Source organism: Cucumis melo, chromosome 10 (genome assembly GCF_025177605.1).
Source record: "Cucumis melo cultivar AY chromosome 10, USDA_Cmelo_AY_1.0, whole genome shotgun sequence".
In the NCBI taxonomy this organism is placed as follows: domain Eukaryota; kingdom Viridiplantae; phylum Streptophyta; class Magnoliopsida; order Cucurbitales; family Cucurbitaceae; genus Cucumis; species Cucumis melo.
Genome location: NC_066866.1, coordinates 21,373,804 through 21,392,796, shown reverse-complemented (window position 1 = coordinate 21,392,796; position 18,993 = coordinate 21,373,804). Strand labels below are relative to the sequence as shown.

The following is an 18,993-nucleotide window of genomic DNA, read 5'->3' as shown; positions in this document are numbered from 1 at the left end:
TTTTAGACGTAAATTTTTTTCAAGATTCTTTATACACGATTGATTTGGTTACCCTAATCTAAACGCCATAAAAAAAACACACGATCAATTTCGTTACCCTAACCTAAACGACGTAAAAAAAAGAGGAAAAGAAGGAAAACGATGGAAAGAAATAAAAAGAAAAAGAGAAAAAAAAACGATAGAAAGAAATTACAGAGAAAAAAAAAAAAGAAAAGAAGAAAGATGAAAGGAAAAAATTGCAGCGAAGAGAAGAAAAAAGATGGAATGATAAACCTGAAATATTTAGAAAATGACTAACTTTATAAATTTTGTTACATAAACCATAAATATTTTACTAGTTTATTATATTTACGAAAATTTCTAATTTCATAATCCTATTAAGTTAGAATAAGATATTTTATCTTACTTTATCTTTTATATTTTATATGATATTTTACCTATTTTATCCCCAATTTCACCCACAACATATTCGATCTCCCACTACAATGTTGTAATAAAAATGTAACGCCCAACAATTTCGGTTTCCTTTTGTTTTGACCATTAATATTAATACTAAAGTGTGTTTATTATTAGTATTAAAGTAAAGTTTTTTTTTATGTATTAATTTTGAAGTTAGGGGGTGAAATAAATTATTGGCTTAACAAATAAATGGCCTTGGAAAAGGGTCAAAGGTGGTTAATGGAGGAGAGAGGAAAGAGGGTTTTAGGGTTTTCTTTTAATTACTTTTTATTTCTTTAAAAGAGGCATGGGGAAGTGTGAGACTCTTCATCTTCCCAAAGAAAAGAAAGAAAAAAAAAAAAAAAAAAAAAAAAAAAAAAAAATAGAAGAGGAAACCCTAGCCGCCGCCAGCTGAAAGAATAACCCTCGGAGCCGGCCGTAGTAGAGCCGACCCACCGCGCGTCTGCAAGCCGAGTGGAAGCCGAGCCATCCTACGCGTCTGCAGCCGAATCCGCAGCCGCCAGCCGAGCCGGAACCGCCGCGCCGTTTCGACCTAAGGAAGACCGCCGACGCCGCGCCGCTCCGATCAGGAGGATAGCCGAGCCGCGTCGCGTCGCTTCGATCGAGCCGATCTGTGTAGCCGAGAAGCTCCGTCAGCCGCGTCGATCCGAGAAGCTCCGTCAGCCGCGTCGCTCCGATCGAGCCGAAGGGAGCCGCTTCGACCCGCGCCCAGCCGTCTCCCGCAGCCGCCACTCGAAGCCGATCCGCCGCGCGTGCCTCCAGCCGACGAACGAACCCGGAGCCGCTCCACGCCCGCGCGCCCGAAGCCGAAACCGAAGAGCCGCGTCCGCGTGTGAAGCCGCGCCGCGCGCCTGTGTAGCCGAGCCGCGTCTCCCCTGTTGCAAGCCGAGCCGCGTCTCCCCCTGTTGCAAGCCGAGCCGCACGCGAAATCCCTGTACCGAGCCGAGCCGCGTCTGCCCAAGCCGAGCCGGTCCTGTCTTCTTCCAGCCGAGCCGCCAGGACTAAATTGGCTCCATCCACCTATATTTCGGTAAGCTAATTAATTATTGTGGTCTTTCCGGTAAGACTCCATGCTCGGACGTTAGTTAAATTAATTTGGGTCTAAATTAAATTATTTTCCTCAAGGGACGTCTTGGACCAAGAAATTACTGCAGCGCGGGATTTCTTCAGTAGGGGCTCGAGCACTGCAACCTCCTTCTAGGGTAAGTTAAATTCAATTGAGTCTCGAACCGTTGGTCGTTGGCGACCTATTTACGAATTTTGACTTATTAAACAGTTAGGACTTCGTCGCTTGGAAAACGTACTGCCTCGCGGTTAGGACTCGACAAGTAGATCTCCAGGTAAGAGATTCTACTACTAGTTTCATGTTTGAAGTATGAGACTGTGTATGCCCTATGTTGCATATTGAGGATTTGACAGTATGATGCCTGAAATAAATGCTAGTATGATGCAAATGACGATATAGTTGTGCTATAGCCGGTTATGTGTGGCAAGATCTATTATGGTTACGACGAATGACGGGACGGAGAGTGTAGAAATGATTTATGTGACATGTTACATGCTGATGCCATGTGTATGTTTACTGCAATTAGGGTACCTGTTAGCTTGACTTTCTGTTAGAGTCGTACCTGCATGGGTGTCCTTCGGGATCACCACCTATTGAGGACTGTGTGGTCCGACGGGACGCCAGTCTAGCATGATATAGACATGACTCGAGTGACTCGACGGGGTCCTCGCATCCCGACTGTCCTAGGTGTCCCCGGGCACCGAAGACCAGAGTTACGTTCCTACGGGAGCGCATGATTGCACGTGTTCGGGAACGTGCCAGAGATTGGGTACCAGTTATCAGGACTCTAACAGGAAGTTAACAGGCACCTAGTGGGACTAGTAGTGGGTCCCTTACTGAGTATTTTTATACTCATTCTCTCCATTTTATGTTTTCAGGTAGAGGACGGGGCAAGGGCAAGGGCAAGCTGGCGAGCGACCCGAAGTGAGACCGAGGAGGGCCATAGGGACTACCGCTTCCGCTTATTTCTTATTTCAGATTTTAGCATTTGAGTTTGAGTACTTTTTATTTTTTTTTTTTCACTATCTTTTATGTAGATAGGGCCCGAGTAGGATTTCAGAACGTTTTTACATTTTTGCATGACTACCTTGTTTATGTTTTTATAAATGAATTTCTTGAACCGTATGCTTTTAATAAAATTTTTAGACTTAAACCACTTGTTCTATATTTAGTAATGACTTCGATTCAGCATAAGGAGTTGGGTCGTTACAGTTGGTATCAGAGCACAGTGTTTTAGGTTCTGTAGACTGACCTACGATGTAAGTCATTTTTGTTTGGTTTTACTTCACCCTATGGCTATACGGTCCTTCGGCACTCGCCAGGTATGTCTAAAGCCTTGCTAATGTTAAGATTACAATTTTGCCTGAATAGTCTAAGACCTAGATATAGGGTGATAAGTTCTTGTGGTGAAAAGTTTGTTGGTGAATTTTAGGGAGAATGCCGCCACGTAGAGGTACACGCCGAGGAGGTGGTAGGGGAGGCAGAGGAGCCGGTCGTGGCCAGCCGGAGGCGCCACCTGTTGCACCGGCAGTCGACCCAAACGCACCGGTCACCCAGGCGGATCTCGCCGCAATGGAGCAGCGTTATCAGGACATGCTGCAAGCTGCTTTGGCGCCTTTCCTTGCCGCCCAGCAGAACCAGGCCGCCCCTGCTCAGGCCCAGGCCGCCCCTGTTCAGGCTCAGGCCGTCGCTCCTCCAGCCCCTGAGGAAGCTCAACCAGTACCAGTTCAACTGTCGGCCGAGGCGAAACACTTACGGGATTTCAGGAAGTATAATCCCAAGACCTTTGACGGATCCATGGACAACCCCACAAAGGCCCAAATGTGGTTGACGTCCATAGAGACTATTTTCCGGTACATGAAGTGCCCAGAAGACCAGAAGGTGCAGTGTGCAGTCTTCTTCTTGGAGGACAGGGGCACCGCCTGGTGGGAGACCGCGGAGAGAATGCTAGGGGGCGATGTAAGCAAAATAACATGGGAGCAGTTCAAGGAGAACTTCTATGCTAAGTTTTTCTCCGCCAATGTGAAGCACGCCAAGCTGCAAGAGTTCCTAAACTTGGAGCAAGGCGACATGACGGTGGAGCAGTACGACGCCGAGTTCGATATGCTGTCCCGCTTTGCTCCCGATATGGTAAGAGATGAGGCTGCCAGGACGGAGAAATTTGTTAGAGGACTCAGGCTAGACCTTCAGGGCATTGTCAGAGCCCTCCGCCCAGCCACGCATGCTGATGCACTACGTATAGCACTGGATTTGAGCCTGCCTGAGAGAGCCGATGCGTCTAAGGCTGCCGGCAGAGGGTCAGCCTTGGGACAGAAGAGAAAGGTTGAGACGCAGCCTGACGTAGCACCGCAGCGAACACTGAGGTCAGGAGGTGTCTTCCAGAGACACCGACGGGAGCTTGCAGCAGCCGGGAGGACTCTGAGAGAGCTACCCGCTTGTACTACCTGCGGGAGAGTCCACGGAGGTCGTTGCTTGGCTGGAAGTGGAGTCTGCTTTAGGTGCAGACAGCCGGGGCACACTGCTGATATGTGTCTTCGGAAACCCTTTGAGACGACACCGCCCCAGCCTTCTGCGGCCCAGCAGGGGAGAGTTTTCGCCACTACCCGGCAGGAGGCCGAGCGAGCTGGCACTATGGTGACAGGTACGCTCCCAATTTTGGGGCACTATGCTTTTGTGCTATTTGACTCTGGGTCATCCCACTCGTTTATATCCTCCGTTTTCGTTCAGCATGTGGGTTTAGAGGTAGAGCCTTTGGGTAGTGTTTTGTCGGTTTCTACTCCATCTGGGGAGGTCCTGTTATCCAAAGAACAAATAAAGGCATGTCGGGTAGAGATAGCGAATCGTATGTTAGACGTGACCTTGCTAGTGTTAGACATGCAGGATTTTGATGTGATATTAGGCATGGATTGGCTATCAGCCAACCATGCAAATATAGACTGTTATGGCAAGGAAGTTGTCTTCAACCCTCCCTCCGAGGCTAGTTTCAAATTCAGGGGGGCAGGCATGGTATGTATACCCAAGGTCATCTCAGCCATGAAGGCTAGTAAACTACTCAGCCAGGGTACTTGGGGTATTTTGGCAAGCGTAGTGGATGTGAGAGAGCCGGAAGTTTCCCTATCTTCCGAACCAGTGGTAAGAGAGTACCCCGACGTTTTTCCAGACGAACTTCCAGGACTTCCGCCTCCCAGAGAAGTAGACTTCGCTATCGAGTTAGAGCCGGGCACTGCCCCAATCTCGAGGGCCCCTTACAGAATGGCTCCAGCCGAACTAAAGGAGTTGAAGGTCCAGTTACAGGAGTTGCTGGACAAAGGCTTCATCCGGCCCAGTGTGTCGCCTTGGGGAGCCCCAGTATTGTTCGTGAAGAAGAAGGATGGGTCAATGCGCCTTTGTATTGACTACCGAGAGCTGAACAAGGTGACAGTCAAAAACCGCTACCCCTTGCCCAGGATTGATGACCTGTTCGATCAGTTGCAGGGAGCCACCGTCTTCTCCAAGATCGACCTGCGATCAGGCTATCACCAGTTGAGGATTAGGGACGGTGACATCCCCAAGACGGCCTTTCGATCGAGGTACGGACATTACGAATTCGTTGTGATGTCTTTCGGCTTGACTAACGCTCCTGCAGTATTCATGGACCTGATGAACAGGGTGTTTAAGGAGTTTCTAGACTCGTTCGTCATAGTCTTCATTGACGACATCCTCATTTACTCAAAAACTGAGGCTGAGCACGAGGAGCACTTACACCAAGTTTTGGAGACCCTTCGAGCCAACAAGTTGTATGCCAAGTTCTCCAAGTGTGAATTCTGGTTAAGGAAGGTGACGTTTCTTGGCCACGTGGTTTCCAGTGAGGGAGTTTCAGTAGATCCCGCAAAGATTGAAGCGGTGACCAACTGGACCCGACCGTCCACGGTTAGTGAAATTCGAAGTTTTCTGGGCTTGGCAGGTTACTACAGGAGGTTCGTGGAAGACTTCTCACGTATAGCCAGCCCGTTGACCCAGTTGACCAAGAAGGGAACCCCTTTTGTCTGGAGCCCAGCTTGCGAGAGGAGCTTTCAGGAGCTCAAACAGAAGCTAGTGACTGCACCGGTCCTGACAGTGCCCGATGGTTCGGGAAACTTTGTAATCTATAGTGACGCCTCCAAGAAGGGACTAGGTTGTGTCCTGATGCAGCAGGGTAAGGTAGTTGCTTATGCCTCCCGCCAGTTGAAGATCCATGAGCAGAACTACCCTACCCATGACTTGGAGTTGGCAGCTGTAGTCTTTGCACTGAAGATATGGAGGCACTATCTGTACGGTGAGAAGATTCAGATTTACACCGATCATAAGAGCCTGAAGTACTTCTTCACCCAGAAGGAGTTGAACATGAGGCAGAGGAGGTGGCTTGAGTTGGTGAAAGACTACGACTGCGAGATCCTATACCACCCAGGTAAAGCGAATGTAGTGGCTGATGCGCTAAGTAGGAAAGTTGCACATTCAGCAGCGCTAATCACCAAGCAGACCCCCTTACTCAGGGACTTTGAGAGGGCAGAGATTGCAGTCTCAGTAGGTGAGGTTACCGCACAGTTGGCTCAGTTGACAGTTCAGCCAACCTTGAGGCAAAAGATCATTGCTGCTCAGCTGAATGATCCTTATTTGGCAGAGAAGCGTCGCGTGGTAGAGACAGAGCAAGGTGAAGGCTTCTCCATATCCTCTGACGATGGCCTTATGTTTGAAGGACGCCTGTGTGTGCCGGAAGACAGCGCAGTTAAGACGGAGCTTTTGACTGAGGCTCACAGTTCCCCGTTTACCATGCACCCTGGGAGTACGAAGATGTACCAGGACTTAAGGAGTGTCTATTGGTGGAGGGGCATGAAGAGGGATGTGGCAGACTTTGTCAGTAGATGCTTGGTGTGCCAGCAGGTGAAGGCACCTAGGCAGCATCCAGCAGGGTTGTTGCAACCCTTGAGTGTGCCAGGATGGAAGTGGGAGAGTGTGTCGATGGATTTTATTACGGGACTGCCCAAGACCCTAAGGGGCTACACGGTGATCTGGGTCGTGGTCGACAGACTCACGAAGTCGGCCCATTTCGTGCCAGGGAAATCCACTTACACTGCCAGTAAGTGGGGGCAGCTATATATGACAGAGATTGTGAGACTACATGGAGTACCCGTATCCATCATTTCAGACAGAGACGCCCGTTTCACATCGAAGTTCTGGAAAGGACTTCAAATTGCATTAGGTACAAGGTTGGACTTCAGCACGGCATTCCACCCTCAGACTGATGGTCAGACAGAGAGATTGAACCAGATTTTAGAAGACATGCTGCGAGCCTGCGTACTAGAGTTTTCAGGAAGTTGGGACTCCCATCTGCATCTGATGGAGTTTGCCTATAACAACAGCTACCAGGCTACTATCGGTATGGCACCGTTCGAGGCTCTGTATGGCAAGTGCTGTAGATCCCCTGTCTGCTGGGGCGAGGTTGGAGAGCAGAGGATGCTAGGCCCCGAATTAGTGCAGACGACCAACGCAGCCATACAGAAGATCCGAGCTCGTATGCTGACAGCCCAGAGCAGACAGAAGAGTTACGCTGATGTACGACGTAAGGACCTCGAGTTTGAAGTGGGAGATATGGTCTTTCTGAAGGTTGCACCCATGAAGGGTGTTCTGAGGTTCGCGAAGAAGGGGAAGCTGAGCCCACGCATCGTAGGGCCGTTCGAGATATTGGAGCGGATTGGCCCCGTGGCTTACCGCTTGGCGCTACCCCCATCGTTTGCTGCAGTGCACGACGTATTCCATATCTCCATGCTGAGGAAATATGTCGCAGACCCAACACATGTGGTGGACTTCGAGCCACTGCAGGTTAGCGAGAATCTGAGCTACGAGGAGCAGCCTGTCGAGGTCCTGGCAAGGGAGGTCAAGAAGCTTCGCAGTCGAGAAATCCCACTGGTCAAAATCCTTTGGCAAAACCATGGAGTGGAAGAGGCAACGTGGGAGAAAGAAGAGGATATGAGAGCCCAGTACCCCAAGCTGTTCGAGGATTAGAACTTTCGAGGACGAAAGTTTTTTTTAGGAGGGAAGATTGTAACGCCCAACAATTTCGGTTTCCTTTTGTTTTGACCATTAATATTAATACTAAAGTGTGTTTATTATTAGTATTAAAGTAAAGTTTTTTTTTATGTATTAATTTTGAAGTTAGGGGGTGAAATAAATTATTGGCTTAACAAATAAATGGCCTTGGAAAAGGGTCAAAGGTGGTTAATGGAGGAGAGAGGAAAGAGGGTTTTAGGGTTTTCTTTTAATTACTTTTTATTTCTTTAAAAGAGGCATGGGGAAGTGTGAGACTCTTCATCTTCCCAAAGAAAAGAAAGAAAAAAAAAAAAAAAAAAAAAAAAAAAAAATAGAAGAGGAAACCCTAGCCGCCGCCGCACGCCGCCGCACGCCGTCGCCGCCAGCTGAAAGAATAACCCTCGGAGCCGGCCGTAGTAGAGCCGACCCACCGCGCGTCTGCAAGCCGAGTGGAAGCCGAGCCATCCTACGCGTCTGCAGCCGAATCCGCAGCCGCCAGCCGAGCCGGAACCGCCGCGCCGTTTCGACCTAAGGAAGACCGCCGACGCCGCGCCGCTCCGATCAGGAGGATAGCCGAGCCGCGTCGCGTCGCTTCGATCGAGCCGATCTGTGTAGCCGAGAAGCTCCGTCAGCCGCGTCGATCCGAGAAGCTCCGTCAGTCGCGTCGCTCCGATCGAGCCGAAGGGAGCCGCTTCGACCCGCGCCCAGCCGTCTCCCGCAGCCGCCACTCGAAGCCGATCCGCCGCGCGTGCCTCCAGCCGACGAACGAACCCGGAGCCGCTCCACGCCCGCGCGCCCGAAGCCGAAACCGAAGAGCCGCGTCCGCGTGTGAAGCCGCGCCGCGCGCCTGTGTAGCCGAGCCGCGTCTCCCCTGTTGCAAGCCGAGCCGCGTCTCCCCCTGTTGCAAGCCGAGCCGCACGCGAAATCCCTGTACCGAGCCGAGCCGCGTCTGCCCAAGCCGAGCCGGTCCTGTCTTCTTCCAGCCGAGCCGCCAGGACTAAATTGGCTCCATCCACCTATATTTCGGTAAGCTAATTAATTATTGTGGTCTTTCCGGTAAGACTCCATGCTCGGACGTTAGTTAAATTAATTTGGGTCTAAATTAAATTATTTTCCTCAAGGGACGTCTTGGACCAAGAAATTACTGCAGCGCGGGATTTCTTCAGTAGGGGCTCGAGCACTGCAACCTCCTTCTAGGGTAAGTTAAATTCAATTGAGTCTCGAACCGTTGGTCGTTGGCGACCTATTTACGAATTTTGACTTATTAAACAGTTAGGACTTCGTCGCTTGGAAAACGTACTGCCTCGCGGTTAGGACTCGACAAGTAGATCTCCAGGTAAGAGATTCTACTACTAGTTTCATGTTTGAAGTATGAGACTGTGTATGCCCTATGTTGCATATTGAGGATTTGACAGTATGATGCCTGAAATAAATGCTAGTATGATGCAAATGACGATATAGTTGTGCTATAGCCGGTTATGTGTGGCAAGATCTATTATGGTTACGACGAATGACGGGACGGAGAGTGTAGAAATGATTTATGTGACATGTTATATGCTGATGCCATGTGTATGTTTACTGCAATTAGGGTACCTGTTAGCTTGACTTTCTGTTAGAGTCGTACCTGCATGGGTGTCCTTCGGGATCACCACCTATTGAGGACTGTGTGGTCCGACGGGACGCCAGTCTAGCATGATATAGACATGACTCGAGTGACTCGACGGGGTCCTCGCATCCCGACTGTCCTAGGTGTCCCCGGGCACCGAAGACCAGAGTTACGTTCCTACGGGAGCGCATGATTGCACGTGTTCGGGAACGTGCCAGAGATTGGGTACCAGTTATCAGGACTCTAACAGGAAGTTAACAGGCACCTAGTGGGACTAGTAGTGGGTCCCTTACTGAGTATTTTTATACTCATTCTCTCCATTTTATGTTTTCAGGTAGAGGACGGGGCAAGGGCAAGGGCAAGCTGGCGAGCGACCCGAAGTGAGACCGAGGAGGGCCATAGGGACTACCGCTTCCGCTTATTTCTTATTTCAGATTTTAGCATTTGAGTTTGAGTACTTTTTATTTTTTTTTTTTCACTATCTTTTATGTAGATAGGGCCCGAGTAGGATTTCAGAACGTTTTTACATTTTTGCATGACTACCTTGTTTATGTTTTTATAAATGAATTTCTTGAACCGTATGCTTTTAATAAAATTTTTAGACTTAAACCACTTGTTCTATATTTAGTAATGACTTCGATTCAGCATAAGGAGTTGGGTCGTTACAAAAAAATTTAGAAAGTACAACATTAATATAAAAAACAATCTCTATTTTCTTTCCCCTTCTATTAAACTTTTTCTCGTCTTGCTTAATTTTCTTCAATTGGCATATTCTCTCTAATTTATATCAAACTCACATCTCTTCGTCTTTCCTACAATTTTTTTATAAAACTTATTTTAAAATAAAATAAACAAAAATATTTAATAATTTAACGAAACGAACCAAAATATTTAGTTTATCTTTTATCTTTTGATAAGCTTAGAAATGTTGCATATTTGTCCAATAGAATTAGGATCTTTCTTCGATTAAAAAAATGTATCTATATATTTTCCTAATGAGATTAGAAGTATTACATGCTTTGCCTAATAAGATTATGATATTAATTGGATAAAGATAAAATTGCTCCAAATTATAAATAGTTTTAAATTTTGGATTTCTTTATGATAATTCGAATGACATTAGAATAAAATAAATGGCATGTTTATCTATTGAGACTAGATTAAAATAGATCTTTTAATTTAGTATTAAATTATTAAATATGTTTCTATCTAAAACTTTTTGTGCTCTCATATTTTTCTACTACTTTCCACAAAGCTAGTTTTTATCATAAAGGTAGCAATATTTATGTTATAATTTTTCCATTTTCTTCACAGCCCACTCCTACTAGTGATATATTCATCTTCTGGAAGCTTCATCTAAATTTTGTTATATTTACATATTGTTCACAATCATGCTATACATAAACTACCTCAATATACTCATTTTAAATAGTAAAAAAGATTGTAAATAATTTAAAATATAACAAAATTTTAGATTTTACTAATGATATATATTAATAGAGTGTCTATTGTTGATAGAATCTAAAATTTTACTATGTTTTATGAGTATTTAGACAAAATATTGAAAAGTGCATATGTTTTAAAAGTAATTACATATGTGTGTGTATATATATAAGAAATGGAAAACAAGGAAGAATAAAATATTGGTGGAAGCAACCGCTTTTTTGACTTCCATCCATAATAATAAAAAAAAAAACAACATTGCTGGGTAATTCCTGGCGAGCACAAGAAAAACTATAACAAAATGTAAAATAAAAACAATAAATGAAAGTAAATAATGACAAGGCTATATAAAAAGGGAAGTAGGATTGAGCATTGTTGTTTGTGGTAAATAAGAGAATTGTAAAGCCATGTCCCTTCAAGGAAAACTTGAGAGTGAAATAGAAATAAACACACCTCCCCACAGATTTTACAAACTCTTCAAAGAAGAAATTTTCGAAATTCCAAAAGCTTGTCCAAAGTTAGTCCAAAAAATTAACATTCATGGTGGGGATTGGAGCAAACATGGTCACGGTTCCATCAAGACTTGGTATTACACTATAGGTACATATATATTTGATCTTGTGACCGCTACAACAACATTATTCACACGCCACAATCATTTTAATATTTTTCGTTTTCCACATGTTTTCATGAATATTGAATGATTCCTTAACAGACATTTTTTTTTTCTTTTGTGTGTGTGTTGGTATGTGATTTTCTAAGACGAAAAAGCTGAAGTTTTCAAGGAACGAGTGGAACTCGATGACAAGAACCTAGTGATCAAATTAATTGGATTGGAAGGAGACTTGTTTGAGCATTATAAAACCTTCAATGAGACATATAAAGTTGTGAAAAAGGGACCTGGTCAGTGTGCGATAATTCTTACCTTAGACTATGAGAAACTGCACGATGGTCCTCCGTACCCTCAAAAGTACTATGATGCTATGATTAAGCTTGTCAAGAGCGTCGAATCACATCTTAAAAAGTAATGTTTTCTTACGCACCCGCGAGGCTTTATGATACATGAATAAGTATGTTATGCTAGAGTTGATCCTCTAAGATTCCGAGGATTTTGTGAAAATAAATAAATGTTATATCTACATGTAAAATGGATGAGAAACTCATATATTATGCTCCTTTTAAGTATATAATATATTGGACCACTGAAGACATATAGATAATCTTGGATATCTTTTAAAATAATAATAGGAACCATAAAATATAACAAATTCGACACAATATTTATAAAAATAGTAAAATTTTATATTCTATCAATAATAAATATTAATAGATACTAATATGCTTTTGACATTTTCAGACAATAATAAAAGTTTATCAGTTTCATTTATAGAATCTAAAATTTTACTGTATTTTATAAAACTTTTAATTTATCTTACTATATTTAAAAGTGATATGGATTTCTTTGTCTTATTATTGTTATTATTAATATTAAATTCTTCGCTATTTGCCCCTCCCTGGAATTTGACATAGCTTATTTTCACAAACTTTTATTTTTCACTTTAAATGTGCGGAAAAAATTACAAATAAAATATAGGGTACATTCCACCTATAACACATGATATAATTTTTAGTTTAAAAAATATGTGAAAAAAAAAAAGTTTGACTTCAAGCCATTTTTACATGACCAACTTAGGTAAAATGTATTTTTGGTCTGTTTTGGAGTTTACCTCTATTTCATTCCCATGTTTCAAAAACAATTTAATCTCTAAAATTTACAAAATGATGATAATTAATGTTTGACTTGGTTACTTTAAACTAATGAAATACTTACCTGATGATTATTGACATGGACAATTAATTATATTTGATAAGGGGTCTTTTTAAAAATATAATAAAGTGGAAAAATATTTACACTGTATAAAACAATTTTAAAAACAGAAAAAGTTCATAGACCCGTCATAGAAAATACCAAAAATGCTCCGTCAACAATGGACAAAATATATTTGACACACGATGGTTTAGATTTGGCTATTGTTTGGTACACGATCGTTTAGATTTGCTTTTTCGATTCTATCGTTTAATTAATTGGGCGATATGATCGTTTAAATTTGATTACACGATCGTTTAGATTTGGCTACACAATCGTTTAGATTTGGTTACCCCAAATCTCAACGATTTGTTTTTCAAAATTTGTTTTGGCTAAACGATTTTTTTCAAGATTCTTTATACACAATATTTTAGATTTTGTTACTCTAATTTAAATGGCTAAACGATTTTTTTCAAGATAGATACACCATCTTTTAGATTTGGTTACCCTAATCTAAACTGCGTAAAAAAAGAAAAGAAGAAAGACGATGCACGTAGCAAACAAAAAAACGGGAAAAAGAAGAAAGAAGATGAAGACATGCACGCAACAAAAAAAAAAAAAGAAAGAAAAACAAGAAAGACGATAGAAAGAAATTAGATTTAATTAACCCAATCTAAACGAAAAAGAAGAAAGATGAAAAACAAATTGCTACTAAAAAAAAGAAAGGTAAAGGAGAAAGACGATAAAAAAATCATACAAAGGAGAAAAAGATGGAAACACAAACCTAAACTATTTAAAAAATAGCTAACTTTATGGATTTTGTTACACGGGCAAAGTACTTTGTTATTGTTCACACGAGATTTCAGGAGAAATTTAATTCGTGGAATTGAACTTTGTATATTGATTGATATATGGTGTTGTGGATACAATCTCTAATTACTCCTCTGATTCTTTCTCTCGAATACAAAAAATAAAATTTAGAACTTCGTGGTCTTCGATCTTCAAGAAGTTGTAGTTGCAAGTCAATTCGAGCTTCAATCATCTGGAATTCAAGGAAAGTTTGATCTTCCAAGTCTTCGATCTTTCAAAAGGATGATCTCGAGGTTGATGATAACTTGCACGTCTTAAGAGCCTTCAGAAGTTTTTGTCTTCAATTATTCTTTTCAACTAAAGGTTCTTAAATAAATGGTAGATGTCTCTATTTATAGAAAAATTTTATGGGCTTTTGGTGGGCTTAGGCCCATTTGCTTGTTGGGCTAGGGCTTGGGCCCATCTGTCTGTTGCTTTTGCTTGTTGGGCTTGGGCTTGAGCTTGGGCCCATTTCCTTGGTAGATTCGGATTCGGGCCCACTTGTTTGAGAGGCTCGGGTCCATTATTTTTTGGCCTAATTTTTATATTTAAGGCTTAACTAGATTGAGTATGAGAAAACTTAATTATCCACACTCAATCGATTTAGAATTATCATAATGTTTATTATGATGACGTGGTGGGATTTAATTGGTCGAAATTTCTTGCTCAGCAAGTGCCCCCTTTTCAAGATTCGTACACATGCATGAGTAGGTGAATCTCGAAACAATAATTTGACACCAGGATGCAATTGATTTTTATTATTTTCTTCATTTTGGCTCCCAAAAAATGTCAAGTTAATCACTATGCATTTTGACATGAGTGATTAAAACGTTATATGAAATTTGGTTAATTCATCTTTTTATTTTTTTTAAATTTCCAATTTTTTTGTTAAATAATTGGTAGATTGAAGCATAGATGTGATGAAATTAGAATATTGTCAATTCATGGATGTAAGTTGTTTATTATTATTATTATTTTTACTCTAAATGTTAATTCTCAATTTTTTTTATTTAGCGTAAAAAAAGAATGGGAGAAAGGAAAATTAGTACTTATTTATTTATTTCTTATATATATATATATATATATATATATATATATATATATATTTCCTTATATTATCTTTTTCAACATATTTAGAAGTAAAGAAAAAAAAAGAAAACAAAATATATAAATAATGATAATTCAATTTTAAGTTTTTTTTTTATTTTATATATCTTCCTCTTTTAAATTATTATTATTTATATATAATATATATATTTTTTTTAAAAAAAAAGGAAGAAAAGAAAAGAAAAAAAAATCTCAAACTTCTCCAAGATTTAGAAAACTTCTTCAAGATTTAGATGAAGATCTCAACAATTTAAATGTTAAATCTCAACAATTTAAATGTTAAATCTCAACAACTAATCACAACATGATCTTCCCCGTTCCTTATAAATAATTGAAGGCCAGAGGGGTAAATAGGCAGAAACACCACATTTCCCCACTGTTAAAGAAAGAAAAAGAATTGATCACTACACTGTAGAGACTTCTTATACATCAGTTTCCTTGGATCTGCCCCAGCGCCGCAATATTTATCTACCGATCGCACCGCCGCAGCTACTGATTGCACCGTAACAGCCGCCATCATAACGTTGCAGCCGCCGCTTGCATTGTAGTACGAAGACTCATTGTTTGTTTGTCGTTGTTTTCTTTTCTTTTTTTTTTTTTGGAATAAGTTAAGAGAAGGAGAGAAAAAGAATTGGATGCAAAGTAGAGAGAAAAAAAAATATACAGTAGAGATGCAGAGGAGAAGGAAAAAAATGGGAAAGGAAGAAGAAAGAAAAAAAAAGAGGCAACAAAAAAAAGGAAGAAGAAGTGCACAAGAGAGAAAAGAGGGGGGGGGGGGGGGGGGGAGGCACAGCGGCGGCCGACCCTTTAGGATTTTTTTTTTACACCTATTTGAAATATTATTGATTTATTTATTTATAATTTTTTTTCTTTTTTAATTGATTTTTGTTTTTTTTATATATTATTTTTTTTACCTTTTCTAAAAGAAAGATTTTTTCATTTCTTTTTTTTACTTTTTCTTTTTTTTAATCTCTTCTTTTTCTTTGTTTTTCTTTTTTTGTTTTTTTCTTTATTTATGTATTATGTATGATTTCTATAATTTTCTTATTTTTCATAAATATTTATTTATTATTATTATTATTATTTAAAATTAGTTTCTTCCCTTTTTTTTTTTACTTTCCTTTTTGTTTGATATTCTTTTCTTTCTCTCTTTTTTTTAAATCTATTATTTATTTATTTATAATTATTTTTCTTTTCTTTTATTATTTTATTTTATTTTTTGTTTTCTATTTATATATATATATATATTTACCTTTTCTAAAAGAAAAACTTTTTCACTTTTTCATTTTTATTATTTTTTTTGTTAATCTCTTCTCTTTTTTCCTCTTTTTTTTATCCCTAGCTTACTTAATTTATTTTCAGGTTTGCACCAACTTGAAGCTCTATCAAAGGTTGGTCCTTTTTTTTTTGTTTACTATTAACGACTTTTTTTTAAAAAAAATTTGGAGATCCCATGCGAGTATGTATGAAGTTACGATTTCCTGGATGCGCTTATTCTATGACTGTCAGCTTTTGGGGTTTGTTCATGATAAACGATGCAACTTTATCATGACACCCTGCTGCTTCCTCGACGCCTGGGGTTTGTTCGTGATAGACGATGCAACTCTATCATGACGCCCCGCTGCTTTCTAGACGCCTGGGGTTTGTTCGTGGTAGACGATGCAACTCTATCATGATGCCTTGCTGCTTCCTCGACGCCTGGGGTTTGTTCATGGTAGACGATGCAACTCTATCATGATGCCCTGCTGCTTCCTCGACGCTTGGGGTTTGTTCGTGATAGACGATGCAACTCTATCATGATGCCCTGCTGCTTCTTCGATGCCTGGGGTTTGTTTGTGATAGACGATGCAACTCTATCATGATGCCCTACTGATTCGTCAACTTTTGGGATTTGTTCTTGATAGACTATGCAACTCTATCATGACGCCCTATTGCTTCGTCTACTTTGTTTTCATATATTCTTTGTTCCAAGACAATGTCATCGGCACTAACTTGCTTGTGATGATTTACTTTTGCAGAACGATGGTTTACTTCACAGAATGATTCTTGTCCGGAGTTCGATACCTCGTAATACTTTCTGATAAAAATCAACCAAGAGAAGATGAACTTAGTCTTCTTGTGGAGAAGCCATGGGTTGGCGCTTTTGCAGATCATTGGCCACGCTTAGATAACGACTCAATTCTTCCCAGATTATCCGTTGAGATACCTTTGTCTGAGGGAAAAAGCACATGGCTCTTGCAATCTTCTATCCACAATGAGGCTCCTAATTCTGGCAGAGCTCTCACTCGTGGACAACGTTTAGTTGAAGGCCAAACACGTTGGGGTACTGTGACCAAGGTCCCTAGAGAGTTATGCTTTACTGACTGCTACTGGGAGTGGTTGGAGCTTGTAGTTGGTCGAAATACGCGACTTCTTTACAGTACTCGTTTAGATGGCACCGTAACAACTTCTTTATACACTGATGATCATAACAGTGATGTTGTTCGAGCAATTTGTGAAGCATGTTGTCCTTCAACTAATACTCTTCATACTATGGCGGGCGTGTTATCAATTTCTTTGTGGGACTTATGATCCTTTGGGGGTCTTCCCATTAAGGGAGATTTCTACGAGGAAAGGATCCCTTCTTTTAAAGAATTAATCTCTGCATCGCGGGATAAGACGAAATGTCTTCCGAAGACCTGTCAATATCTTTTCCAGGCGTATTACTCAATAGTTTGTATGCAGAAGAATGAACGCTCGACATCTTCTAAGAATGACTCCCAAGTAACTATTGGCTCCTGGATTTCGTTCTGGTATCTTGGATCTAGGAGTTATGATAAGCCAACAACGCGAAAGCAAAAGAAGATGTCACACTCTAAATCTACTCAAAACCCTGATGGTTCGAAGATTCAAGCTCGTGAATGGTCTTCTAGGAAGAGCATGTTATTTGCAGAACTTGGAATCAGGGATGATTTGAAGGATGAAACGTATTTAGCTGCCTTTTTATCTTGCTAGTTGTGCCTTTTCGCATTTCCCCATAAAGGATCATTTCTTCGTTCTAGAGTATTTAGGGTTGCAAGCCTAATGGCCGCTGGCACTATTTATAGTCTTGCAGTTTAAGTTTTGGCGAACATATACCATGGGTCAGGTTTGATGACCAAAGCCTCCAATCCGATAGGATGCATGGACTTTCACTTTCCCATGCATTATGTCCATGGCTGGCTAGCCCATTATTTTGGCACGCATTATCCACTTTCCACGGAAGTTAGAGACTCTAATATGACTAACTTTTTAGGCGAAGGTGGGTCTATTTATTTTGGCGAATATGAGGCACGAGAATTGATCCATAATGGTGCGAGAATTCAGTGGCACGCTAACCTCCAGAATAGGAATAAACATGAACGCATGGTTGATACCCATGATTCATCGTTTCTGCAAACTTCATATTTCATAAGCATGTGTTCCTCCTACTTGTCTTCTCGTTGCGAAAATACCTGAATCATAACATCATACAATCTATATCGATTTGGACGATAATTTGGCTTTTACCAGGATATCTCTAATGATATCGATTTGGCACGCCACCTGCGATCACGCTGGATAATATATTATATCACTGGAGAATATGTACGAGGCATAACACTTTATCTGAGCTATACTTGCCCGCCCGTTTGTTAGAGTCTTGCAAGCATATGACTCAGCGATTTACAAACTGTTGGACCATGAGGCATGGGACCTATTTTGAGGATAACAGACACCATTTGGTGAGTAATGCCATTCCTCCTCCTTCACAGCCTAGACTACCCAAGAACCGAGGGAGCAACCTGGGTGGTAAAGAAATTCGATTGGTTGAGATGATGGCTCCTAATCTTAAGGAGGAGGTAAAGGAGCATAAAGATGAGAGCGATAGCAGCAAAAGTGACCATCATTGGAAGAGACCTTTGAAGAAAGCGAAGGTATCAGGTGATAATCCCAACGGAAGCGGTTTAAGTGGTTTGGGAGTTCGTGATGTTCCACTACTGGTTTGCACATTTTCCCTTAATTTTTTTTGTTTTTTTCATCTTCTTCATAAGTGACTTATTAATTGTTTACTTCTGCAGTCACCATTGAACGATCATCTTGAAGGACTTATGAGCTAGACAATGATGAGTCTTTGACCGGACCTCACGCAGTGATTCTACCTTTGAGGAAGTTGGTACCTCGAAAACTAACGTCAATAAACCGACTGAACAATCCTTACGCCCATCTACTCTTATCGAAGAGATTCGTCGAGGCAAGATGACAGTGGGGGGAAAAGACCTTGAGAGCCCTTCATCAAAAGAAGGTGCCTGTTCTAAAGCATCCTTACAAAAAGTTAGCTCAGCACATGCTCCCCTTAAGTTTTTTGAATTGCCATTAGGCATTTCTAATAAACAGACTACAAGAAATCCTGAACCTTCTTAGTAGGTTGGTTAAAAGGTGCTTTCAAACTTCTTCCAGAAAATAGCCTTATGTATGTGGGAGGATATTCAAGATAAGATCATGCGAAGTCCTTTTGAATATATCCCGAGACTTAGGCCAAAAATAGCGACGGTTCTATCGGGGATTGAGAAGATCCATGCAGATGGCCTGACTCCTCTTGAAGAGTATCTA

At 41.3% G+C, this 18,993-nt stretch overlaps 1 protein-coding gene across 1 annotated transcript; it reads left to right on the top strand.

Annotated features, from left to right (window-relative positions):
- Window positions 1–10,929: 10,929 nt before the first annotated feature.
- On the top strand, window positions 10,930–11,794 carry LOC103491912 (MLP-like protein 328). The gene is made up of 2 exons (XM_008452030.3): window positions 10,930–11,219; window positions 11,382–11,794. Exons 1-2 carry the CDS (start codon window positions 11,027–11,029, stop codon window positions 11,645–11,647), a joined length of 459 nt encoding a protein of 152 aa, XP_008450252.2. The 5' UTR covers window positions 10,930–11,026; the 3' UTR covers window positions 11,648–11,794.
- Window positions 11,795–18,993: the final 7,199 nt, after the last annotated feature.

What these genes read in the sequence shown, in the direction of transcription:
- LOC103491912 (XM_008452030.3), top strand. Translation starts at nt 11,027, where the DNA reads ATGTCCCTTCAAGGAAAACTTGAGAGTGAAATAGAAATAAACACACCT. An exon ending in GACTTGGTATTACACTATAG is followed by an intron (nt 11,220 to 11,381) that starts GTACATATATAT and finishes TGATTTTCTAAG; the next exon opens with ACGAAAAAGCTGAAGTTTTC.